This window comes from Podarcis muralis, chromosome 3 (assembly GCF_964188315.1).
Source record: "Podarcis muralis chromosome 3, rPodMur119.hap1.1, whole genome shotgun sequence".
Lineage (NCBI taxonomy): Eukaryota > Metazoa > Chordata > Lepidosauria > Squamata > Lacertidae > Podarcis > Podarcis muralis.
The window spans coordinates 61265505-61285461 of record NC_135657.1 but is presented as its reverse complement, the minus strand read 5'-3'; the positions used below and the strand labels follow the sequence as shown (position 1 = coordinate 61285461).

General features: G+C 40.9%; 1 protein-coding gene across 5 annotated transcripts in view; it reads right to left on the bottom strand.

The window, feature by feature from the left end:
• MAP3K5 (mitogen-activated protein kinase kinase kinase 5) overlaps positions 1-19957 on the bottom strand; it is a 90946-nt gene that overhangs the window by 59233 nt on the left and 11756 nt on the right. For all 5 annotated transcript variants that reach the window (XR_013392235.1, XR_013392236.1, XM_077925961.1 and 2 more), the window contains exons 2-3: positions 6718-6857; positions 2950-2973 (exon numbers count right to left, since the gene is read on the bottom strand). Coding sequence is in view for 3 of the 5 variants with exons in the window: in XM_077925961.1 (XP_077782087.1) it covers positions 2950-2973; positions 6718-6857 (164 nt within the window). In the remaining 2 variants the exon portion in view is untranslated. The remainder of the gene's footprint in view (positions 1-2949; positions 2974-6717; positions 6858-19957) is intronic.

Sequence of the window (19957 nt, the reverse complement as noted above, 5' to 3'; positions counted from 1 at the left end):
CTCTTTCAGAGACCATCCACAATAACTGTATTGCGTAAGACTTATTGTTGAAAGTACTTCTCTGCGGGGTTTTCCTTTCAAACAGTTGTAACAGATGGCAAAATTTAGAGCATACTATTAAGCCCATTTCTCACATAATTTTCAGCAATCAAGTCAACATGTGCTAATATTGTGATTAATACAAATATACAGCAGAGACTCCACTTTTACAACTTGCTATCTAATAGGGATAAGACCAACACACATTTGCAGGATATTGAAATGTTGACAAACTTTCTCATCTTTCATTAGTGGGCAATTCTCACAATTGTTTTGAGTGTGATAAGCTAGGGGTGAGGAACCTCACCCACACTTGTATTTCATATAGCCCTCTGGATCCCCTTCCAGCCATTAGCTCTTCATCAGGGAGTTGCTAAGAGGGTTAAGAGCTTTGATGTGGTGAAATTACAAATATCTGCTGCATGAAAATCAAAACAGAAGAGGCACAGTCCTAAGCAGACTTGTGTTTCTTGCAAATATGAAAACAGCAGTCCATACATTATGCAATTTCATGCATGCAATATTCAGGATGTGATTGCATTTTGAAGTTTGAGGCTTCAAATAACTGCAATGCTTGCAGTTCAGCTGTGTGCTGACCTTATTTGCAGCCTTCTGCTTGGATTGCTGAGTCCTTGGTGCTTTTTGCACAATCATGATAAAGGCTGCTGAAGAGCTTTTTAAAAATTTAAACTACAAACCTTGTTTTTTTTTTTAAAAAAAAAAAATTCTCAAGGAGATGAAACCTGAGTGGAATTACTAAGAATTAAAACATGACTTTGTTTCCACAGGAAATAACTCTTGGTGTATGTGTTTTAAAGGTGCATGATTGCACGTCTAAAATGTGACCCTTGAACAGCTTTCTACTGGGGCAGGGGTGTCCAACAGGTCAATCAGGATCGACAGGTTGATCCCCAGGAGGTTCTGGTCGATTGCGGGCTCCTTTTACTTTGCATTGGCATAAGAGCATCCTGCCCCAGCCCCTCGCCCCGGCCTCCATTTTCGCATGATCAGTGGAACCATCTGTGAGGCAGATTGTTTCCTTAGTGATCTTTTGGTGAGCGACTTTTCCCCTTACCCCTTTACTCAATGTTGACATTTTCCTCCATAAAAACAGCTCAACAAATTTGAGTTGTACCCCCCCCAAAAAAAAGCTCAACAACTTTGACCTGATCCCCTCAAAAACACGAATGGGGAACCTATGCTCTTCTAGCTCTTGTTGAACCCCAACTACCATCATCCCTGGGAGTGATGGGACTTGGAGATCAGCAACATATGACTATGGCAGGTTACCCTACTTTGCATTATAGAGATTTATGACAGGCGTCCAGAGGATACCAGTTTAACCTGTTAAAGCGAGATAGAGCATATTAAGGTGTCAACAGCACAAAACACTTCAATATCGAAAGACCTGTCTGCATAATGGAAACATCCAGAAGCCTCCTGTGTCGTGTTTCTAAAATATAATCTCTTTGAAACACATTTCCGGTTCCTGATGTAGCCACAAAATATATAGAATAAAAACAAAAATATCCTGTCCATCTTCCCTACTGTTCCTCCTTTGCATGATTGCAGCTGTCTATAAAGTGTTTTGGGAATGCACTCACCCAATGAGTCCCACCAGTCAAAGTCTTATAGAAGGACTGCTCCTCACACAACAGGGCTCCCCTCCCTTTCTCCCCAATACTGGCTAGGTGAGGGGGTTGAGAGATCCCCCTGAACATCACACAAGGGGAGGAGAAGGAGGACTTTTCCATCTGACAAACGGAACAGTTTAGATAATTGTGATGCCAACCAAAGGAGAAAACCCACAAGGCCAGCTTCCTTCCTCCTAATAAGTTCCAACAGTTTGAGGCAAATATGAAAGAAAACCATATTCAGCTGACAAATGGTTATTCTGAAAAGCTGAGGAACAAATGTTTCCCTGTTGTTGTTTGTTTGATTGATAAAATTTATACACCACTCAATTGTAAAAACAAAAAAACCCCAAGTGGTTTACAGAAAGGTAAAACAATAAAAGTTAACAACCATGCTTACAAACATACAAAGGTTAAAATATTAAAACAGATTAAAATTGTCATTGCTATAACCCTCTTTTCACCACTCTTCTCATTGAAAGTAGAACCACTCTCCACAATCCTATATGGTTTTGTGCACTATTTTAAAGCAGCCTGCCAGCAATTCTTCTGCCACGTCCCCAAATTAACTTGACTTTCCACATTCTGCTCCAACAACAAATTGCTGAATCCTAAAAAGACTCAAGACAAGCCTTAGGTTAGGTGAGCAGTCAACAGTTGTATAGTTAGAGGTCCACCTCTGAATCTCAGAAGTTGAGGGACAAATGGCAACAACCTGCTTGTGGCTTCCTGGAAGCATCTGATGTTTGGATGACAACCATAAGAAACCAAATGCTAGACTATATGAGCCTCTAGTCTGATCCTGAGAGCTTTCCTTGTGTCATGAGGATGTTGTATGGGAATTGTGGGCTAAATGCAGTTTATCAGTCCTGGGCATTTGTAAAAGCAGGAAGCTTATCTATCTGTACAGTTTCCAAAAGCAGGAAAAGGAAAGCAACTTGCTTAAAATCAAGCCAAAGGGAAGAAATAAGAGTAGGAATGGGAGAAGGGAATGCATGGGGGTAAGAATCAAGGAAGTTTGCTTGTGTGAAGGGAAAAGAGACAAATTGTAGAAAACCTGGTAAAGACAATGTGAAATGGTAAACATGGCACTAGCAACAGGTTAATTAATGTGATTTCTAGTATTTGCTGCTGGAAATTCAGGCATTTTGACCTAAGTAACAGAGATATATGGAATAGGTGTATCAGAGAAAACGGAGTGGCATACTTTTAAACCTTCAGCTAAGTCACAGGGCAATTCATACCACAATTTGCTGTTTTTGAAAAACATACTTACATTATTCTTCTGGCAAATAATTTCCTATAAAGAAAAAAAAGATAGATATCAATTGTATAAATTGCAGATGATAACTAATACAGAACTTTGGACCTGAATGCCATTATGCTTGTCCTTGGAATTTTGCATTTATTTTATGGGATTCCACTGCCTAGGGAGAAATTCCCTTTGTATTGAATGCAAGAGATACAGTTACTGAACCTTCTCTTGTGCCTTTAACAGTAGCCTAGACCACAGAGATTAAAAAGTGACACTTTCCCTAACATGAAGATAAAAGGGACAGGAAAAGATTCACCATTCTGGTTTATGGACTGGTGGTAACTTGAAGGCAGGCTTTTTCAATGTTAGCACCAGCGTCTGACATCTGTACTGGCATTCCACTGTTTTTTGAAGGCACACCTGTTTACAAAGGCATTCTCTTGACCTAAGTCTCCTGTTTTAACTGCCGTGCTGTTTTCATGGAATGGTCTTACTCTACGTTTTAAATGCTGTACATTTTAACCATGTTATGTAATGTAATTTTATAAACCATTCAGAAGCCTTTTTTGGCATTAAGTAGTAGATCGATTGATCGATCTGATTAATAATGCTACGTGTCAGACTGTTGTTGAATGTGCAGGAGTAAAGAATTGTGGCAACCTTAGATACAAAACTGGGCAAATGTTACCAATTCCTGTTAGCAAGATAGCAGTTGAATTTGCAACAATATGCCAACCAAGGTTATTTGTTAATAAATCCATTACAATGTCCATTCTGAAGATTTGCGCCGGCACAGCTACTTGACAACTATTTTTATCCAATATATTAAATACTAGTTGCTATTATTGGGAAATTCATATTCATCAGTTATCATTATGCATATCTTGCTGTGCTGTCAGTTGCCATGGACACGCCTTTGAATTGACTGCAAGGAAGGACTTAAAAACATCCAGATGCTCCACACTATTTCTGAATGACACAACAGAAGGGATGTGAGGAAACCACAGGTTAGCTACATAACTTCACCTGTTCGAAAGTCCAATCAGCTTAGTATTAGTAGGCCTGAAGTAAGATAAGGTATATGGTTGTGAAGGGAAGAGTTGTGGTTAGAACTGATTTTGTTCACTTTTATTTAAACAGTTCTATCCCACCTACTTCCCAGACAAATCAAGACAGCTAACAAACCAAAATACAGGAGTAATATTTCAAATACAGTGGTACCTCTAGATACGAATGGGATCCGTTCTGGAGCCCCGTTCGCATCTAGAAGTAAACGTAACTAGCGACGGCACGTCTGCGCACACACGCGTTGCTTTTCGCCGCTTCTGCGCATGCGCGTGACATCATTTTGAGCGTCTGCACATGCGGCGAAACCCAGAATAACGCGCTCCGTTACTTCCGGGTTGCCGAGGAGCGCAACTCGAACGCGCTCAACTCGAAGCGTATTCAACCCGAGGTATGACTGTACAGAAAAATCAACAAGGAAAACCCACTCATAACAACCAACAATCCCCCTCCTCACACCCACCCACAAACACCCCAGTAATAATTGCAACACAACCAAGCCCCAAAGTCCTTTTCAGAGAGTCAAATCTTTACCGGCAGCCTGATACACCTCAGAATCCCATACTGATTCAGTTCTGTGTTTGATGCTCCTATATATCACAAGGTGTATGTATGTTTACATATATTTGCATCAGCTGCTGTTTCAGTTTTGTTTTTTTGACCACAGGTTTCTGAAACAGGAAGTGAGACCAGTTGTGGGGTGCGGGGAGGGGGTGGAATGGGAGAACCAGCTGTGGGGTAGTAAAAGCAGTGTCTCATAATAATAATAATAATAATAATAATAATAATAATAATAATAATAATTTATTATTTATACCCCGCCCATCTGGCTGGGTTTCCCCAGCCACTCTGGGCGGCTTCCAAAAGAATATTAAAATACTGTGATACATCAAACATTAAAAGCTTCCCTAAACAGGGCTGCCTTCAGATGTCTTCTAAAAGTCTGGTAGTTGTTGTTCTCTTTGACATCTGGTGGGAGGGCGTTCCACAGGGAGGGCGCCACTACCGAGAAGGCCCTCTGCCTGGTTCCCTGTAACTTGGCTTCTCGCAGTGAGGGAACCGCCAGAAGGCCCTCGGTGCTGGACCTCAGTGTCCGGGTAGAACGATGGAGGTGGAGACGCTCCTTCAGGTATACTGGACCGAGGCCGTTTAGGGCTTTAAAGGTCAGCACCAACACTTTGAATTGTGCTCGGAAACGTACTGGGAGCCAATGTAGGTCTTTCAAGACCGGTGTTATATGGTCTCGGCGGCCGTTCCCAGTCACCAGTCTGGCTGCTGCATTCTGGATTAGTTGTAGTTTCCGGGTCACCTTCAAAGGTAGCCCCACGTAGAGCGCATTGCAGTAGTCCAAGCGGGAGATAACCAGAGCATGCACCACTCTGGCGAGGCAGTCCGCGGGCAGATAGGGTCTCAGCCTACGTACCAGATGGAGCTGGTACACAGCTGCCCTGGACACAGATTTAACCTGTGCCTCCATGGACAGCTGTGAGTCCAAAATGACTCCCAGGCTGCGCACCTGGTCCTTCAGGGGCACGGTTACCCCATTCAGGACCAGGGAATCCTCCACACCTGCCCGCCTCCTGTCCCCCAGAAACAGTACTTCTGTCTTGTCAGGATTCAATCTCAATCTCAGTCATTACTTCCTGCAATTCCAAGAACTGAATGCCATACGCTGTCAAATTAAGTCAACTACCTGTAGTAAGGCTAACGTGGAATGCATTGTGCAGGATCAGACCCCCATGGGCTCAGATAGTACAAGCACTCTCATCACACCCAGGCTTGCCCTCCATGATTCTGTAGTTTTAATTTGCTAGGGTAGTACGATGAGGTTGATACTAGGAAAAACTCCCTAACTGTAATTACAGTGCAACAATGAATTGTTCTGCCTAGGGAAGTACTGCTATTTTCTCCCTTGAATTTACCAGCATATACTGGATGGGCATCCGTCTTGGATGCTTTAGGATATCCTGTCACAGGAATGACATACTGGGTTCCTTCCAACTCTGTGGGTATGTCTGAACTAGAGTCTCTGTGGGCTAGTTAATTTCATATTTTTATTTGTTCTTCAACATGTCCCCCCCCCCCCCGTCAGTTCTTACCGCTCTGCCTTTGAACATTTAAGGTGCAAAGAGCAACAGGGAATCAATGCGGGCAAAAAGAGCGGGACAGGTGAACGGACAGGCGGAGGAGGAATACAAGAATTTTAAAACATTACTTTAATGCAACAGGAAAATTAGCCACGGTGGAGTGAAGTAGACGTGGAATACCTTTTGGGTGTTTACTGAGATTTCCAAAACCTCTGTTCCAGGTTTCTTTCACACTGAGCTTTGAAGCAGTTTGACAGCAAGCAAGAGTAAGTGGAAAGACATTTTGTGGTTCCCTTAGCATAGTATTTTTTATTTGTAAATGACTACCCTGTGAGGTAGGCTAAGCCGAGAGGCAGTGACTGGCCCAAGGTCACCCAGTGAGCTTCATAGCCAAATAGGGATTTGAAACCTGGTCTCCCAGTCCTAGTTCGGCACTCTAAGTACCACACCACACTGACCCTGTATGTTTGGCATCTGATTGTGTTTTCCTTTCCAGCTGCTAATAAATCATGATGACAAATAAAACTGAGAATTGAGTAAGCATAGAGGACTTTAGCTCAATGCAATAAGACACTTCTCTGAAATTCTCAGGTCCCCTCCCACCTCAATCTTTTCAAGCTACAAGAGCATCACTTACCTTCAATGACTGCAGAGAGTCTGCATTTGTATCACAGTAGAGGATAATATTGTTGGCCATGCTGAAACTCTCTCGGACTCCCAGGTGATAGAAGAGGGAGGGCTGACGGAAAGCATCACTCATCTCCACCACTGCAATGTCTGCAAGGAAGAGCAAAAGATATGCTTGTCAGTCTTAGTTTTAAAATTCTAGCACTGGAAATATATTTTCAATTAACCTGATGGCTTTTCTCAGCAACCATCAAAGGTAGCTGCTGTCCTAGAGAACAGAAGTTGCTTTTAAAGCCAATTCCAAAACCAGTAACTAGAAAATGAACTACAGTGATGAAATGAAAAAGAACTTGCAACATTTTTTTGCTATCGAACAACAGATCTAAGCTTTTGTTCCAAGAAGGCTGTACTTTAAGGGGAAATGGCAGAAGAGGAGGGATTTCCTCTTTGAAATAAATAAAAAACTGAATCTTGAGGACTCTTCTAGTAGTGGTTCCTCATTGCAGCACTGGCAGCACATCTGGGAGCTATGGACAATTCTAATATTTTGCGTTTATGGGTTCCACCTTTAAAGTGTTCTCATACAACAGGGAAGCATTATGCGGCTTTTATAACTTTCCGTTAACAGAGCCATTAGATTCCTGGCTGTTCACAGTATTTCGCTCCATGGTCTACCAGATTCCACGTAATGCTTCCACATAAAATAAAGTCAAATCATTTTTTTTAATGTCGTTCCACATCACCTCATCTACCAAAGAACCCTGTACATTAAAGAAGATTCTGGGACATGCCATAAGGTGTGCAGACAGTTCACATACAGAACTGGCCTGGCTTCCTGGGCATCATCCTTCCGATGCATGAAAAAAGAGTAAAACCTTAGAACGAACACTCTGTGCAATTTCACATTGCAGGGAAAGATCAATGATAGAGGCAAATCACATTTCAGAAAAACTTGTCTGCCTTTGAATAACTTTCAATGAGTTTCAAAATTTACCAGAACACAGTCTGATATACCAATATACATCCCCCCCCCTTTCCCAGAACATTTTTGTGATTAGTTACATGCAAGTTCTCATCCTGGAGAACTGAAATGTTTCTTGGATTAGATATTTATAAATAAATTAAATATCCTAGAACTCTGGAACCCTTTAGCCATCCTCCTTTCCTTTGGTGATCTGATAATTTACACCATCCATACAGTGTAAATTGCAAGCAATATGTAGGAGTAATATTAAATGATAAGGAGACATATCCATCACTTTAGAGTCATGATTTGTATCCTTGCTTAAAGTTTACAACTTATTTATGGAGAGCTGCTGTCAGGGCTGGAGTCAAGAGCAGGTCAGAAAGCAAGAAGCAGAGTTTGTCAGTGAAGTTAACTCTTTATTAAAAGAAACAGCATACAACTCAGCAACACTTCCCACAAGTACTGCCCCTATGGAGCAGTGGCCAGGACTGATGGTCCCTGCCTTCAACCCCCTCTAAGGCTCCTCCTCTGCCGGATGTTTCCCAAGCAGCCTCAAACTGCTGTAGGGGTACCTTTAATCTCTGTTCCACTCTATGCATCATCCCGTGTGGCCTTGATACAAGGAGGGAGGGGAGCTTGCTGCCGTTTACAACACCTGGGAGACAGACTCCTGGGATTATTCTGCAGCCTCTGGGGCTCCCCTCCTCTGCTTCAGCCTCTGAGTCTGAACTACTCCCTGTCACAGGCTCTCCTTGCTCACTAAATCCCACTGCCTCTTCAGCATCCAATAACACCCTCCACTCTTTGCCCTCTGACCTCTTGTCAGTGTCCCACCACCAATCTCCTGGCTTTGAGTCTCCCTCCTCTGGGGTGTCCCTTGGGAGTTCCCTGGCTGGCTTCCCATGGGCATCTGGTTGGCCACTGTGAGGACAGGATGCTGGACCAAATGGGCTACTGGCCTGATCCAGAAGGCTCTCCTTGTGTTCTTATACCATATGTATTGTATTTCTCTTTACATTATAGTAATTACTTCTAAATCTGCATTTGCTTTTTTCGTGATACGTGTTCTCCTTTTTAGCAAGGCATAAGTGGTCTCTCTAGCTGCACTCCTATCAGTCTATCAGCTTCACCAGAAATGAATTCACAAAGAACAACATTAGAAGTATCTTGGATTCTCTTGTGTGGCCACACTCACGTTACAGGACTGGTTGGTTTTAAAATAGTGAAAGGTGTTGTCTCTGGGTAGGCTATCATACCACAAACCTGTACTACCCATTAACATTTACTGCATAAGCCTCAGTGCCATAATTCTCCTTAGTAACATAGCTAGCTTTGTGTTATTATTAAAGCAAGCAACCTTCTGCTCCCTACAGCATCATAAAAAGGCAACATAGAAGACGTGTCTTTTCTCGTGAACATGCCATCTGTCTTTCTCACCCACAACACTTCCTTCCCCTAACCATTCAGTAAACTGTGCTGATTTTTCAAAGGAAAAAAGTGGGGGAGAATCTGTAAAGAGTTTCTCAGAATCTAAAAAGCAAATGGATATTTTCAGTTGTTAAAAATAGAGTAATATTTTGTTTTCGACACTATTTCTATCTATAAAGTTAGAGACACTTCTACTGACAATTCAAGAGTAGAAAGTAAATTGTCGTTAGTAACACTTGTTAGATTAAGTATTTTTAAAAAACAACCTTCAAACATTTAATTGACTGAAGAGTGCACCCTAATAACCAGTCAGTAGATCATTTATACCTTTTTAATACCAGGGCTTATAAAAACTGCAGATGGCAAACGCTAAGAGGCATCTCCCCTGTTCTCCCACATAGGATGGATCTTCTAGGATGATCTGACACAGCACATGAACACATCATTTGAAAACTATATTTCTTGCTTCTGAAATACTGTTTTTAACCACACGCAAATTTAATTAATGGGTTAATTTTAAAAACTCATATAACCTAAACTTTATGTTCATTTGTACGCACAGCTTGTATCCACCAAGAGCCATGCATTCAGTATTGTGGGCCCAATTCTGTGGAACTGCCTCCCAACTGAGATCAGGTAGACCCTCTCCCTGCTGAACTTCACATAGTGAAGTCCTATTTCATCAGGCATTTAAGTACGTTTTCTTATTTTTCTAGTTAGTTTTAACTGGTTTTATCTTTGTAGTGTCTTTTTAACCTGACTTTACACCATGCACAGACTAAAGTGTTAAGCAGTATTTAAATTGTTGTAATAAATAAATAAATAAATAAATAAATAAATACTAAGGTAACAGCAAGAGCCTGAAATATAACAGTTGGTAGAGCATAAGACTCTTAGTCTCAGATTTGTGGTTCAAACCCCACATTGGGCAAAATATTCCTTCACTGCAGGTTGATTATTATTTTCTGCTGCCTTTTGTAGCGTTCTGCTTTAAATGATGTATTTTTTCAATGTTAACCACCATGGGGTTCTGTGAGAGGAAGGGGTAGGTTATAAGAAACAAGGAGACTGGCTTCATTCTGGCTTAAGGTTTTAGTCTTTTGTATAGACACTGTGAACAATTCTATGCATCTTTACTCAGAATTAAGTTACAGTGGGCCCAGTGAAGATTATTTGTAGGTAGATGTTCATGAGATAGCAGCCCACGTCTCTTAGGAGATAACACCACAATCATGAATAATTGTGTGTTTTGTTTTTACAGCAGTCTTGTAAATAAAAACTCCGAGGAAGATCACATAAACTCCCTCAAGTTCTCTCAGATGAGAGGATGTACTTCACAGCAAAATAAATAAAAATCATTAAATTATGGAACTCATTACCACAAACTGTAGGGGTACAAGACAAGTTAATGGAGGAGCAAGCTATCAATGGCTACTAGCCCTGACAGCTGTATACCACCTCCAGTACTGGAGGAAATATGCCTCTGAATGCTAGTTGTTGGGGAATACAAGTGGGGACGGGGCTGTTGCATTCATGTCCTGCTTGTGGATTTCCCATACTGGTTGGCCACTGGTAGCCAGTGATTGGCCACTGTGAGAACAGGATGCTGGACTAGATAGGCCTTTGGTCTGGGGACTTATGTTCTTAAATATGCCTTGAATGGATTTCAGAACAGAAAGCTTACAGCCCAATTCTATGCACCGATGGCCACTGTTTTCTATCATATTATATAATATGATAAACGCTGTAGTAAGAAGGGTGAACACCCACTATGACGAACTTTGCACTTAGCTTAAATCAATACTATTAATCACTAAGGTGAATTACCGAAGTTGAAGTGCTCTCATTGTTCTTTGCCATGTAAGCAGCCCAAGAACCAAATGATTACTTCCCATTTAACCATACACTCCTGTTTGCCTCCCAAGGGATTTCATTTAATTTCATACAGGACAAATGAACTGGATCTATAAATGAGCCAGACCAATTTCCAATTGAGCTACATCATGGATTTTCTGGTAGTATTGATAGGACAGCTTCTCATGCTAATGCAATCAAATATTTCTCCACTTTCCCTCTAGTTGGGCTCTGTGGTGAAAGGTGATTAGCAGAACGTTAGCCCCTTGAAACTGAAAGGGGGCTAATGATGCATTTCTTTTCACTGTAGTCCTTTAGCAAACACAATAAAGCTGTTACCCATTTGTGGTATACCAAGCACATGAAACGGTTTGATAAAAGAGCCGAATAGATAGAGACAGGAAGACAAAAAGTAACAGCTGTATGTCTATTAAGTTCCATTTCCACCAACACCCATCATTAAAACAAACAGGCACAGCTTTATCAATCATAGTGATGTCTAGAGTTGAAGCAACTACACCTGAAACAGAAAGAAATGAGATACTAAACAGCTTGCCTAATTCACTGCCTACTGGGCTCTACATACTTCACAAGGTCAAATGTGAGCAATGATTAACAAACCTAAATACTAGACCTTCACATGGCCTATCAGATATACTGACTATGAAAAAGATATACTTCTCAGGGGGTGGGGGTTATAAATCCCATTCCTAGAAGTTTATCTACAGAAGCGTTCAGGTTGATTTTTATTTTAAACAAAGCGCTTATGTATAGTACAAATACTTAAGAAAGAACACTGAGAACTGTAAGGCTGGTCCACAGTATCATTGGAATTATCCAACCAGACTACAGTATCTCTTTTATTTATTAACAAATAAAACCTTTGTTATGAGGAAACTCAGCTGAGCAATACACATAACAATAAAAACAAGAAAGCCAGTGAAATACAGACATGAGCATGAAGAAGAAATTAAAAAGGGGGAACCCACAGAGGATGCTTCACATGTTTGGCTTGGGCAATTGGCAATATAAGTGAGGTCTATTTTTGTTTAAAGCCCAATGAGAACCAGAGTTAAGAATGCTTGTAAGAAGTCTTTCAATAAGTGCCTTTGTGGTCTTTGCATCACTCTAGGAATCAGTGCTTAAAGGTTATAAGGCACTTCAGATGATATCTATGAGCACTGCAACAAGATTTAGACATGGTATTACTGGTATTCATATGATAATTGCAGCTACCACCTACTAGCTCAGGAAGTGCTGAACTTTCTTATAAACCTAGCATGTACCGGTATGTGAAATATTCATCAGGGGTAGGAAAGCAATAATAAACTGATCAAATCACACAGGAGCAGTTCCACCAGTATGAGATTATTGCTGAAGGGTCATGGGAAGCAGAAATACCATTAAAGGTGGCTGTATCACTCAGTTTGATTTGTTCTCAAAATTAAAAATCAACTTGAATTGAAGCAACCAGATAACAAGGCAACAGGGTATCACCATGTGAGTGTAGCTACCTTGGTCTGTTTGTCCCTGTCCAACCCCTGCATTTAGAATCCTCAAAGCCCATTGGCTACCTGTTACTTTTGGGTGTTACGAGTGCTAGGGGAGGGGCAGTTACTTCCCCTTCCTTCCCACAAAGGCAAACACAATACAGTAGCTATCTTTACTGAGAGGAGCACTCACTGGAAGCCTGCTGCCTGCTTATTGGAGCCAAACATGTGCTCCTATGTTTCAGTTCATTCGTCTTTGTTATTCAGATGAGGTAGATTTGGGGGGGGGGTTAGCTTTTACTGAAGGAGTTGAGTTTTCCCAAGAGAAAAAATGATTTGGGAATCTGAATGTGAAGTAAGAGTGCTACAATTCAGCCCATCTCCAATATTTCAGACAACCATCTTGACTGTGGTTTGTTAATGGTAGAAAACAAGGTACTAACTTTGTACTTAGGTTTGTAATGTCCTGTTAGTGTCTAAGGAACTCGGTGCTTTTCTAAAAGGATGGATTCCAAGGCTAGCCTAAATAATTATAATTATAATTATAATTATTATTATTATTATTGATTGGCCAGTTACTGACTCACCTTTTATACATATTTCAAGGTGATTTACAAACATATAATAAAAACAATTATGATTTTTTAAATAACAGTACAAAACACAACTATATACAAGTTTAAAAACAACACAAAATGATCAACCAGAGACTTTTCATCCTGTTAGAAAAAATTGCTGAAACAAAAATGTCTTCAACACTGATGCACATCCTATTCTTCCTTCCTTGGGAAATGTTCTCAGTAAAATCAGACATGTAGAAGCAAGTTGAGATTTCTCCACAACACAAAGCCAGAGGCTACATTTCCAGGGCAAAATTGTTGCAGTGAAAGTAGATTCTTCCAATTTTTTATGTTATTTTCTGTGTTATGTTCCTGTACTTGTGGTGATTTTGCTCTTTTGACTTTCCAGTATGAACTAAAAAAGTAATACTGAACTGTTTTCCAGCTACCAGATTTTTAATCAGTCATTTCTTTATCTGTCCCTTTCTTTTAAAATTCATTTGGAGTCTCAGCTACTGGCTTTTTAATTAGTCATTCCTTTCATTTGCATCTATATTACTACTACTACTACTACTACTACTACTGTTTACTAACTGCTGTTCACAAGCAGGTCCCAGGGAAAATTAGAACAAACTAAAATTCAGTATTAAAAACTGTTAAATTATTCACAGGAATAGGTTGGGCCCTGAAAACACACGTCTCAGGTGTCAAAGGCCAGAAGTGCATCTTCAGTAGTCACAGAAAGATGAATAGTGAAGGCGCCAGTTGTGCCTCTGTGGGGAAGGATTTCACAGCTTAGGAGTCACCACAAGGAATGTCCTCTTCTGGCCCATCTCTCCCCCAACTTCTAAGGGTGATGAGACTACAAAGAGAGTCCTCCTGCTGACTGTAACATATGAGAGGATCTATAGCAGGGGTCAGCAAACTTACCACGCCTTGGGCCGGTGTCTCCAGCGCCGATCATGCGGCAGGCTGGAGGGCGGGGGAGCATGTGCCCATATGCATGCGCACATGCTATTTCCAGAAATAGCTTGTGCACAGGCCTCCTCCAACCCGGATGTGCACCGGAAATAATGCTTGTGCATGCGCACAAGCTATTTCTGGTGCTCCTCCGACCCGGAAGTGGGCAGCCACGCAGTGCAGCGCTGGTAAGAGCAGGCGGTGGAGGTCGCCACGGGCGGGATAAACGAGTCCCTTGGGCCTTATCCAGCCCACAGGCCTTAGTTTGGGGACCCCTGATCTATAGGGACAAAGGCTGTCTTTCAGGTATTTGGGGCCTGAGACATTTAGACCTTTAAACACCTTAAATTGTGAGCACCTTAAATTGGGCCTGGAAACGAAGTGGCAACCAATGCAGCTGTTTTAAGTTCTAAATATAAGTTCTAAAGCCTAAGAATTTCCATCAGCCCGAGTCAGTGGGGACAATGATTGGGAAAGATGGAAAATGCAGTTCACAAGACCTGGAAGGCACCATGCTGGCCACCCCAATATCCTTAAGCATTGTGTGTATTTAGTGCCATTTGGGCAGCTCACTATGACAAGGGAATGGTGGATGACAGGGCAATGACCCACCACCAGTAAAGAGTGGGGGAAGCTGGCCACCAAGTTCTATTGCCACAAATGCAGCTCATTCCTTTGCCTCTTCGAGTACAGTGGTACCTCGCAAGACGAATGCCTCGCAAGACAAAAAACTCACTAGACGAAAGGGTTTTTTGTTTTTTGAGCTGCTTCGCAAAACGATTTTCCCTATGGGCTTGCTTCGCAAGACGGAAACGTCTTGCAAGTTTGTTTCCTTTTTCTTAACACCGTTAATACAGTTGCGACTTGACTTCGAGGAGCAACTCATAGAACGCGGTGTGGTAGCCTTTTTTGAGGTTTTTAAAGACTTTGGTATTTTTGAAGTTTTTCCAAAACTTTCCCGACACCGTGCTTCGCAAGACGAAAAAAATCGCAAGACAACAAAACTCGCGGAACGAATTAATTTCGTCTTGCGAGGCACCACTGTATATGCAGCATGGTGGTAGATGCCACCATCAAGAGGCTAGATTTGGCCCAAGGAACTGCGGTAAGCTGACTTGTATTCAGTTGTATAGGTGACCAAGATTAACTTTGCTGAGTATTTATATTCATGCAAGAGAAGCACAAGTGTGAAATTACCAGCATGGCAAACAAGGAGTTATTATGTATGCTGCTAGACTAATATTATCTAACTAGTAATTAAGTTATGTTAAATTGCACTTACGTATCCAATACAGAAAGCGGATATGACTCACCCAAATTAAGATTCTTAACACTCTGCATGAAGGCTGTCCAACTTTGTAACATGAGATTAAACAAACATGATAAACAGGTTTGCTTTCATTTTTCACTGGTAGTGCCTGATAGCTTCAGCTTGTGACTGCAGTGACTTAGTTCTTATTCATTCAGTGTTATAGCCAAAAGGTTCAGGGTATCAAATGTTAGTGATATGCAGAGTACACTCACTGAAATCAATCAACATGGCTAACTTAGGTCCACTAATTTAAACGGGTCTGCACCAAGTAAACTTAGTTGAATACAAACATTAAATTCAGAGAAAAAACCTATTATTTTACAAAACAGCTTTATAAAAAACGAGTAGCTTCGTTATTATTTTTGCATTCTAGTGCTACAGCAAGCCACTATGAACTTTGACAGCTAGTGATGTCATAACGATGTCATGCGCTTGACAGCTGTCAAAGTTCATAGTGGCTTGCTGTAGCTGCCAATTAGCTCTCATTAGAGGTTACAGAGACCTCCTTTGAAAACACTCCTTTGAGTACATAGTTGCAAAAAGCCCATCCGAAGTCTGCAGATTAAAAATGCTCCTTTTGTAGGAAACAATCTTGCCCCAAACTTATATTCATTAAGATGAACGATAAAAAACCTCAGCTTTTAGTTCAGCTTTTAGAGACTAATAGGCTGAGTCATTTTTAAATTGCATGGTAGCTGATTATGTTATTTAGGCATTTTATGAGAGTTCTTGTTTACAACATAATTTTATTTTGCCCTATTTTGTTGTACACCACCCTATGACCATGTTTGATGAAGGGTGTTACAGAAACCTTGTAATAAATTTTGTAATAAAAATAGGCTCCAGAGTTACAGCAAAAAGAGGCAATTTGTAAAAATTGCTTCTTTCGCCTTCCTTTAAGTGCAGCAATGAAACTTCTATGAGTGGGGCAGGGGGCACAGCCCCTTATATGCAGAGTTTCATGCATATAGCATTGTATCATGTACATTAGAGTCCTGCTGGATCAGACCAAAGGCCTGTGCTGGATTAGTCCAGCATTCTGTTCCCACAGTGTGAAGCCAGATGCCCCCAAGCAGTACCTGAGTGTGACAGCACCCTCCCACTTGTGATGCCAAGAAACTAGCATGTCCTCTGACACCGGAAGCAATGCATAGCCATCATGACTAGTAGTCATTGATAGCTCAACCCCCATGAATTTGTGAAGAAACATGCATGTCAGGGGCTGTTGCTATTATTATTAATTGCACTTATCAGTTTGATTTCCCCCACCCCACCCCCCAACAAAGTAACTCAAAGAAACCTACAAAATACTACAAAGAATAAAACCAGTATAAAGCTAAAACAGAATAAAAACATAAAAACACAAAGCCTAAAAATGCATATAAAAGGCAGGTCTAACACATTCCACCTGTCAAAAGAGGCCACGAGTATATAAAATCCTTCAAATTAAGGGCCAACGGCCTGGGTAAAAAGAAACCTAACAGAGTGAAACTGCATGTAATTGAAACCCATTGAAAAAGTCAACAAACACCCCGTTCTGCACTTTTAGTGATATTTCAGTGACCTGTTTATGACGTTTCCATGATACTTCCCGGTTCAACATGATGTGCATATACATGGTCATGCACATATTGAATGATTATCTCTCTTTTTGTACCCTGAAAAAATATGGGCATTAAATTAAATGGCTAGGTTAATATCACATTCAAGTTAATATAGTACAGCCTAGTTCTTTTCTCCCCACAGATTGAGGGAAAGGGAGGACAAGGGTGAGACTTCACCCAAAACTAAGGCCAGATTGTGTGTTCTCCCCAGAATATAATGCATGTACAGGCTTAGTTAAGTACTCTGCATTCTTTTACCAATATGGTCCAGAAAGCTCAAATGTTTTTATTAGTCTCACTTAAGTGCTGCAGCATTCCTTGCAGTCTTTCAGAGTTATGACACAGACACGCAACAGAAAGAAAAGAAGCAATAAACCTGCACTTGAAACTATGTCATAATTTATACATTTCCTGTTTTCATCCAGGTGTTCTTTTTCAGTTGAGCAGTTGATTGACCAATGCATGAGATCAAATTAACCTTTTAAAACATCATTTATGTCATTCACAATAATCACATTTCCGTTCTACATCATGACTGTACAATTAACGCTCTACAGTTCTCTCACCGCATTGGAATCCTGCTGTGTAATATCAATATTCACAGGATTCCTGCTGAGTAACATCAATGTGAGGCATATGATGAAGTAAACTGTAGTCCACAGAAGGTCATGCTACATTATGTCACAAGATCAGCCTCATTATTATTAGTACACTTTCCCATTTTGTCAATGGAGCTGCAATGCTGATGCCTTTGGTAATGTTTAGTGTATACTTCCTTTCTGAACACTGGAAAAGATGGAATGTACCAAGCTAGTGCGACTACTAAAATACTAAAGAACTCACATATGGCACTTATTCATTGGTTATTTTAGTCTTTGGTTACAATGTGTACATAAGAAGCACGATCCATCCAAAGTTAAGCACTGTTAAAATGAATGTGATTTCAAATAAAGACATTTAAACATCTGTGTTACCCTCTGACTCAAATCAGTAGGACTTGTTCACAGCAATCCTCTGATTATCCCACTGAGTTCAATGGGACTTCCTCACAGGTTGGTGAGTACAGAATTACAGCCTGAAAGTGCTTAACTTTGGCTGGATCATGGGTTAGGTGGTGCCCTTTTGATGTTAGTATAACCTACAGTGGATTATGAATCTGTATGATGATCACAGCTAGAGATTGAAACATGTATTCTAGTACTATTCAATGAAAATATAAAGAACCTCCAGTGTTCCACATCTGCTCTCCGGGTGTCTTGATTCTAACATACCATCATTAACAAGTGTGCTGAACACATAAAACAAGGTGGAGTGCCATACGGTAGCTAAGTGTAGCTAAATGAGCTGGAGGAACGCAATCTTAAATGTGTGCACAGAACAAATATCTGTGTAGGTGGAAGCAGAACAGCTGAAGCAGACACAGCCCCTAAGTTATACACGCTCATTTCCATTTGTGATGCCATCCTCCATACATACTGTATACACACTGGGGTTGTTTTAAGTAAGGTGAAGAACCTGCTGCCCTCAAGCCACCTCCCTGCCTAGGATGCATTTGTTTTATTTCCATTCGACTTCTGAAAAAGGTCCATTGCCTACCCTTGTACTACAAATGTAGGATTATTATTTTTTAAAAAAGAATATCTTTGATCATGGCGGTGGAAAAAAAGGAGCTATACTATGATATGAAATAAGTGATTATAGAACAACTGTTGGTACTTTCCCACAATATCAGGCCTTGAACACTACCAACCAGGATTTACACTGTGAGAACAAAGAGTCTAAATTGTGATTAGCATTTGCTCAAAACCTTTGATGGGCAGAGCAGTACATTCTCCCTTTGCACCAGGGAGCTGCATTGAGTGGAAGTATCCCTTGGTCTGGCCCTGCTGGCTTCCATCAGCCTTCCCCTGAAATGGGAGGTAGCATTCTGGAGGGAATCCACTGGATCCCAAGCCAGTCCCACTGGGCCTGATCTGACTCTGATCACGGTGCCAAATCCACCCTGCCATCCAATGTTCACCCCAGCCACCACGTGGGGCATGACTCCTCAATTCAGCCCCACCAGGCAGACGCCAGTGTTACAACTGCCCCCAAAACTTGAATGTAGCAACTCTGGTGCTACAGAACCAAGCCACAGTCAAGGATAGTGTGCTAGATTACAAATTGAATATTTGCAAGGTTGTGCCATATTGCACGAAGCAACCACGCAGCTCATAGACTGAAAAAAAGTAACCTGTCCCACTGCGATACAGCAAGCCCTTTTCAACTGCTCCTGTTATTGCAAGTAGATAATGGGCTATTATCCTTGCAACATAAAGAAAGCCAAGTTAAATTTGTACTGTAAAGGGTCCTTCAAATTACAATCAGATTGCAACCAATTTAAACATTCAATAAGCATACAATAAACTGAGCATGTGTAGAGCAAGTTCCTATGTTACATTATCCACACAAATGCAGCTATCACTTAATAATCTGAATTTGTGAATCTATTATGATTCTATCAGTCATCTCTGCCTCCTACTACATCAGTCCATTTCTCAGCAATATAAGACAAGGGCTAGTTCTAACAACTTTTGTCCTCCCATGTAGAAGTAGTCACACAAGGGGGAAAAAAACAACAACATAAAACACATATTGCAGGGGAGATTCCAAAATCACAGTAATGCAGTTTTTATCTGAAAGATATCCCTGCCCCCATTGTGTCACTTTTTGCTTTCTGAGCCTAAACAAAGACAACAAAAATGTTCTGTATGCTAGTGACTCAATAATCAAAGCTTATTATTACAGTGTAGCTTCACTAGGCACTACTCCAAGCACTAGAAGAAGGTTCTTTTAATCTGTTTAGGAACAAACCCCATCCAAATAGTTATTGGAGGGCGAGGGAGGAGGGAACAAAGAAACATTTGAATAACCCCTAGCTAACCCAACACATGATGCATTGCAGATGTTAGGGGGTGGGGGTGGAGGCAAGCAGGCAGAGACTTCACTTAAAGAGAATCAAGTAGAATTAAAAGTGAAATTTCTTAATCACTCATTTTTATTCTATAACTGGTAGTTATTATTATGCTGGAACTG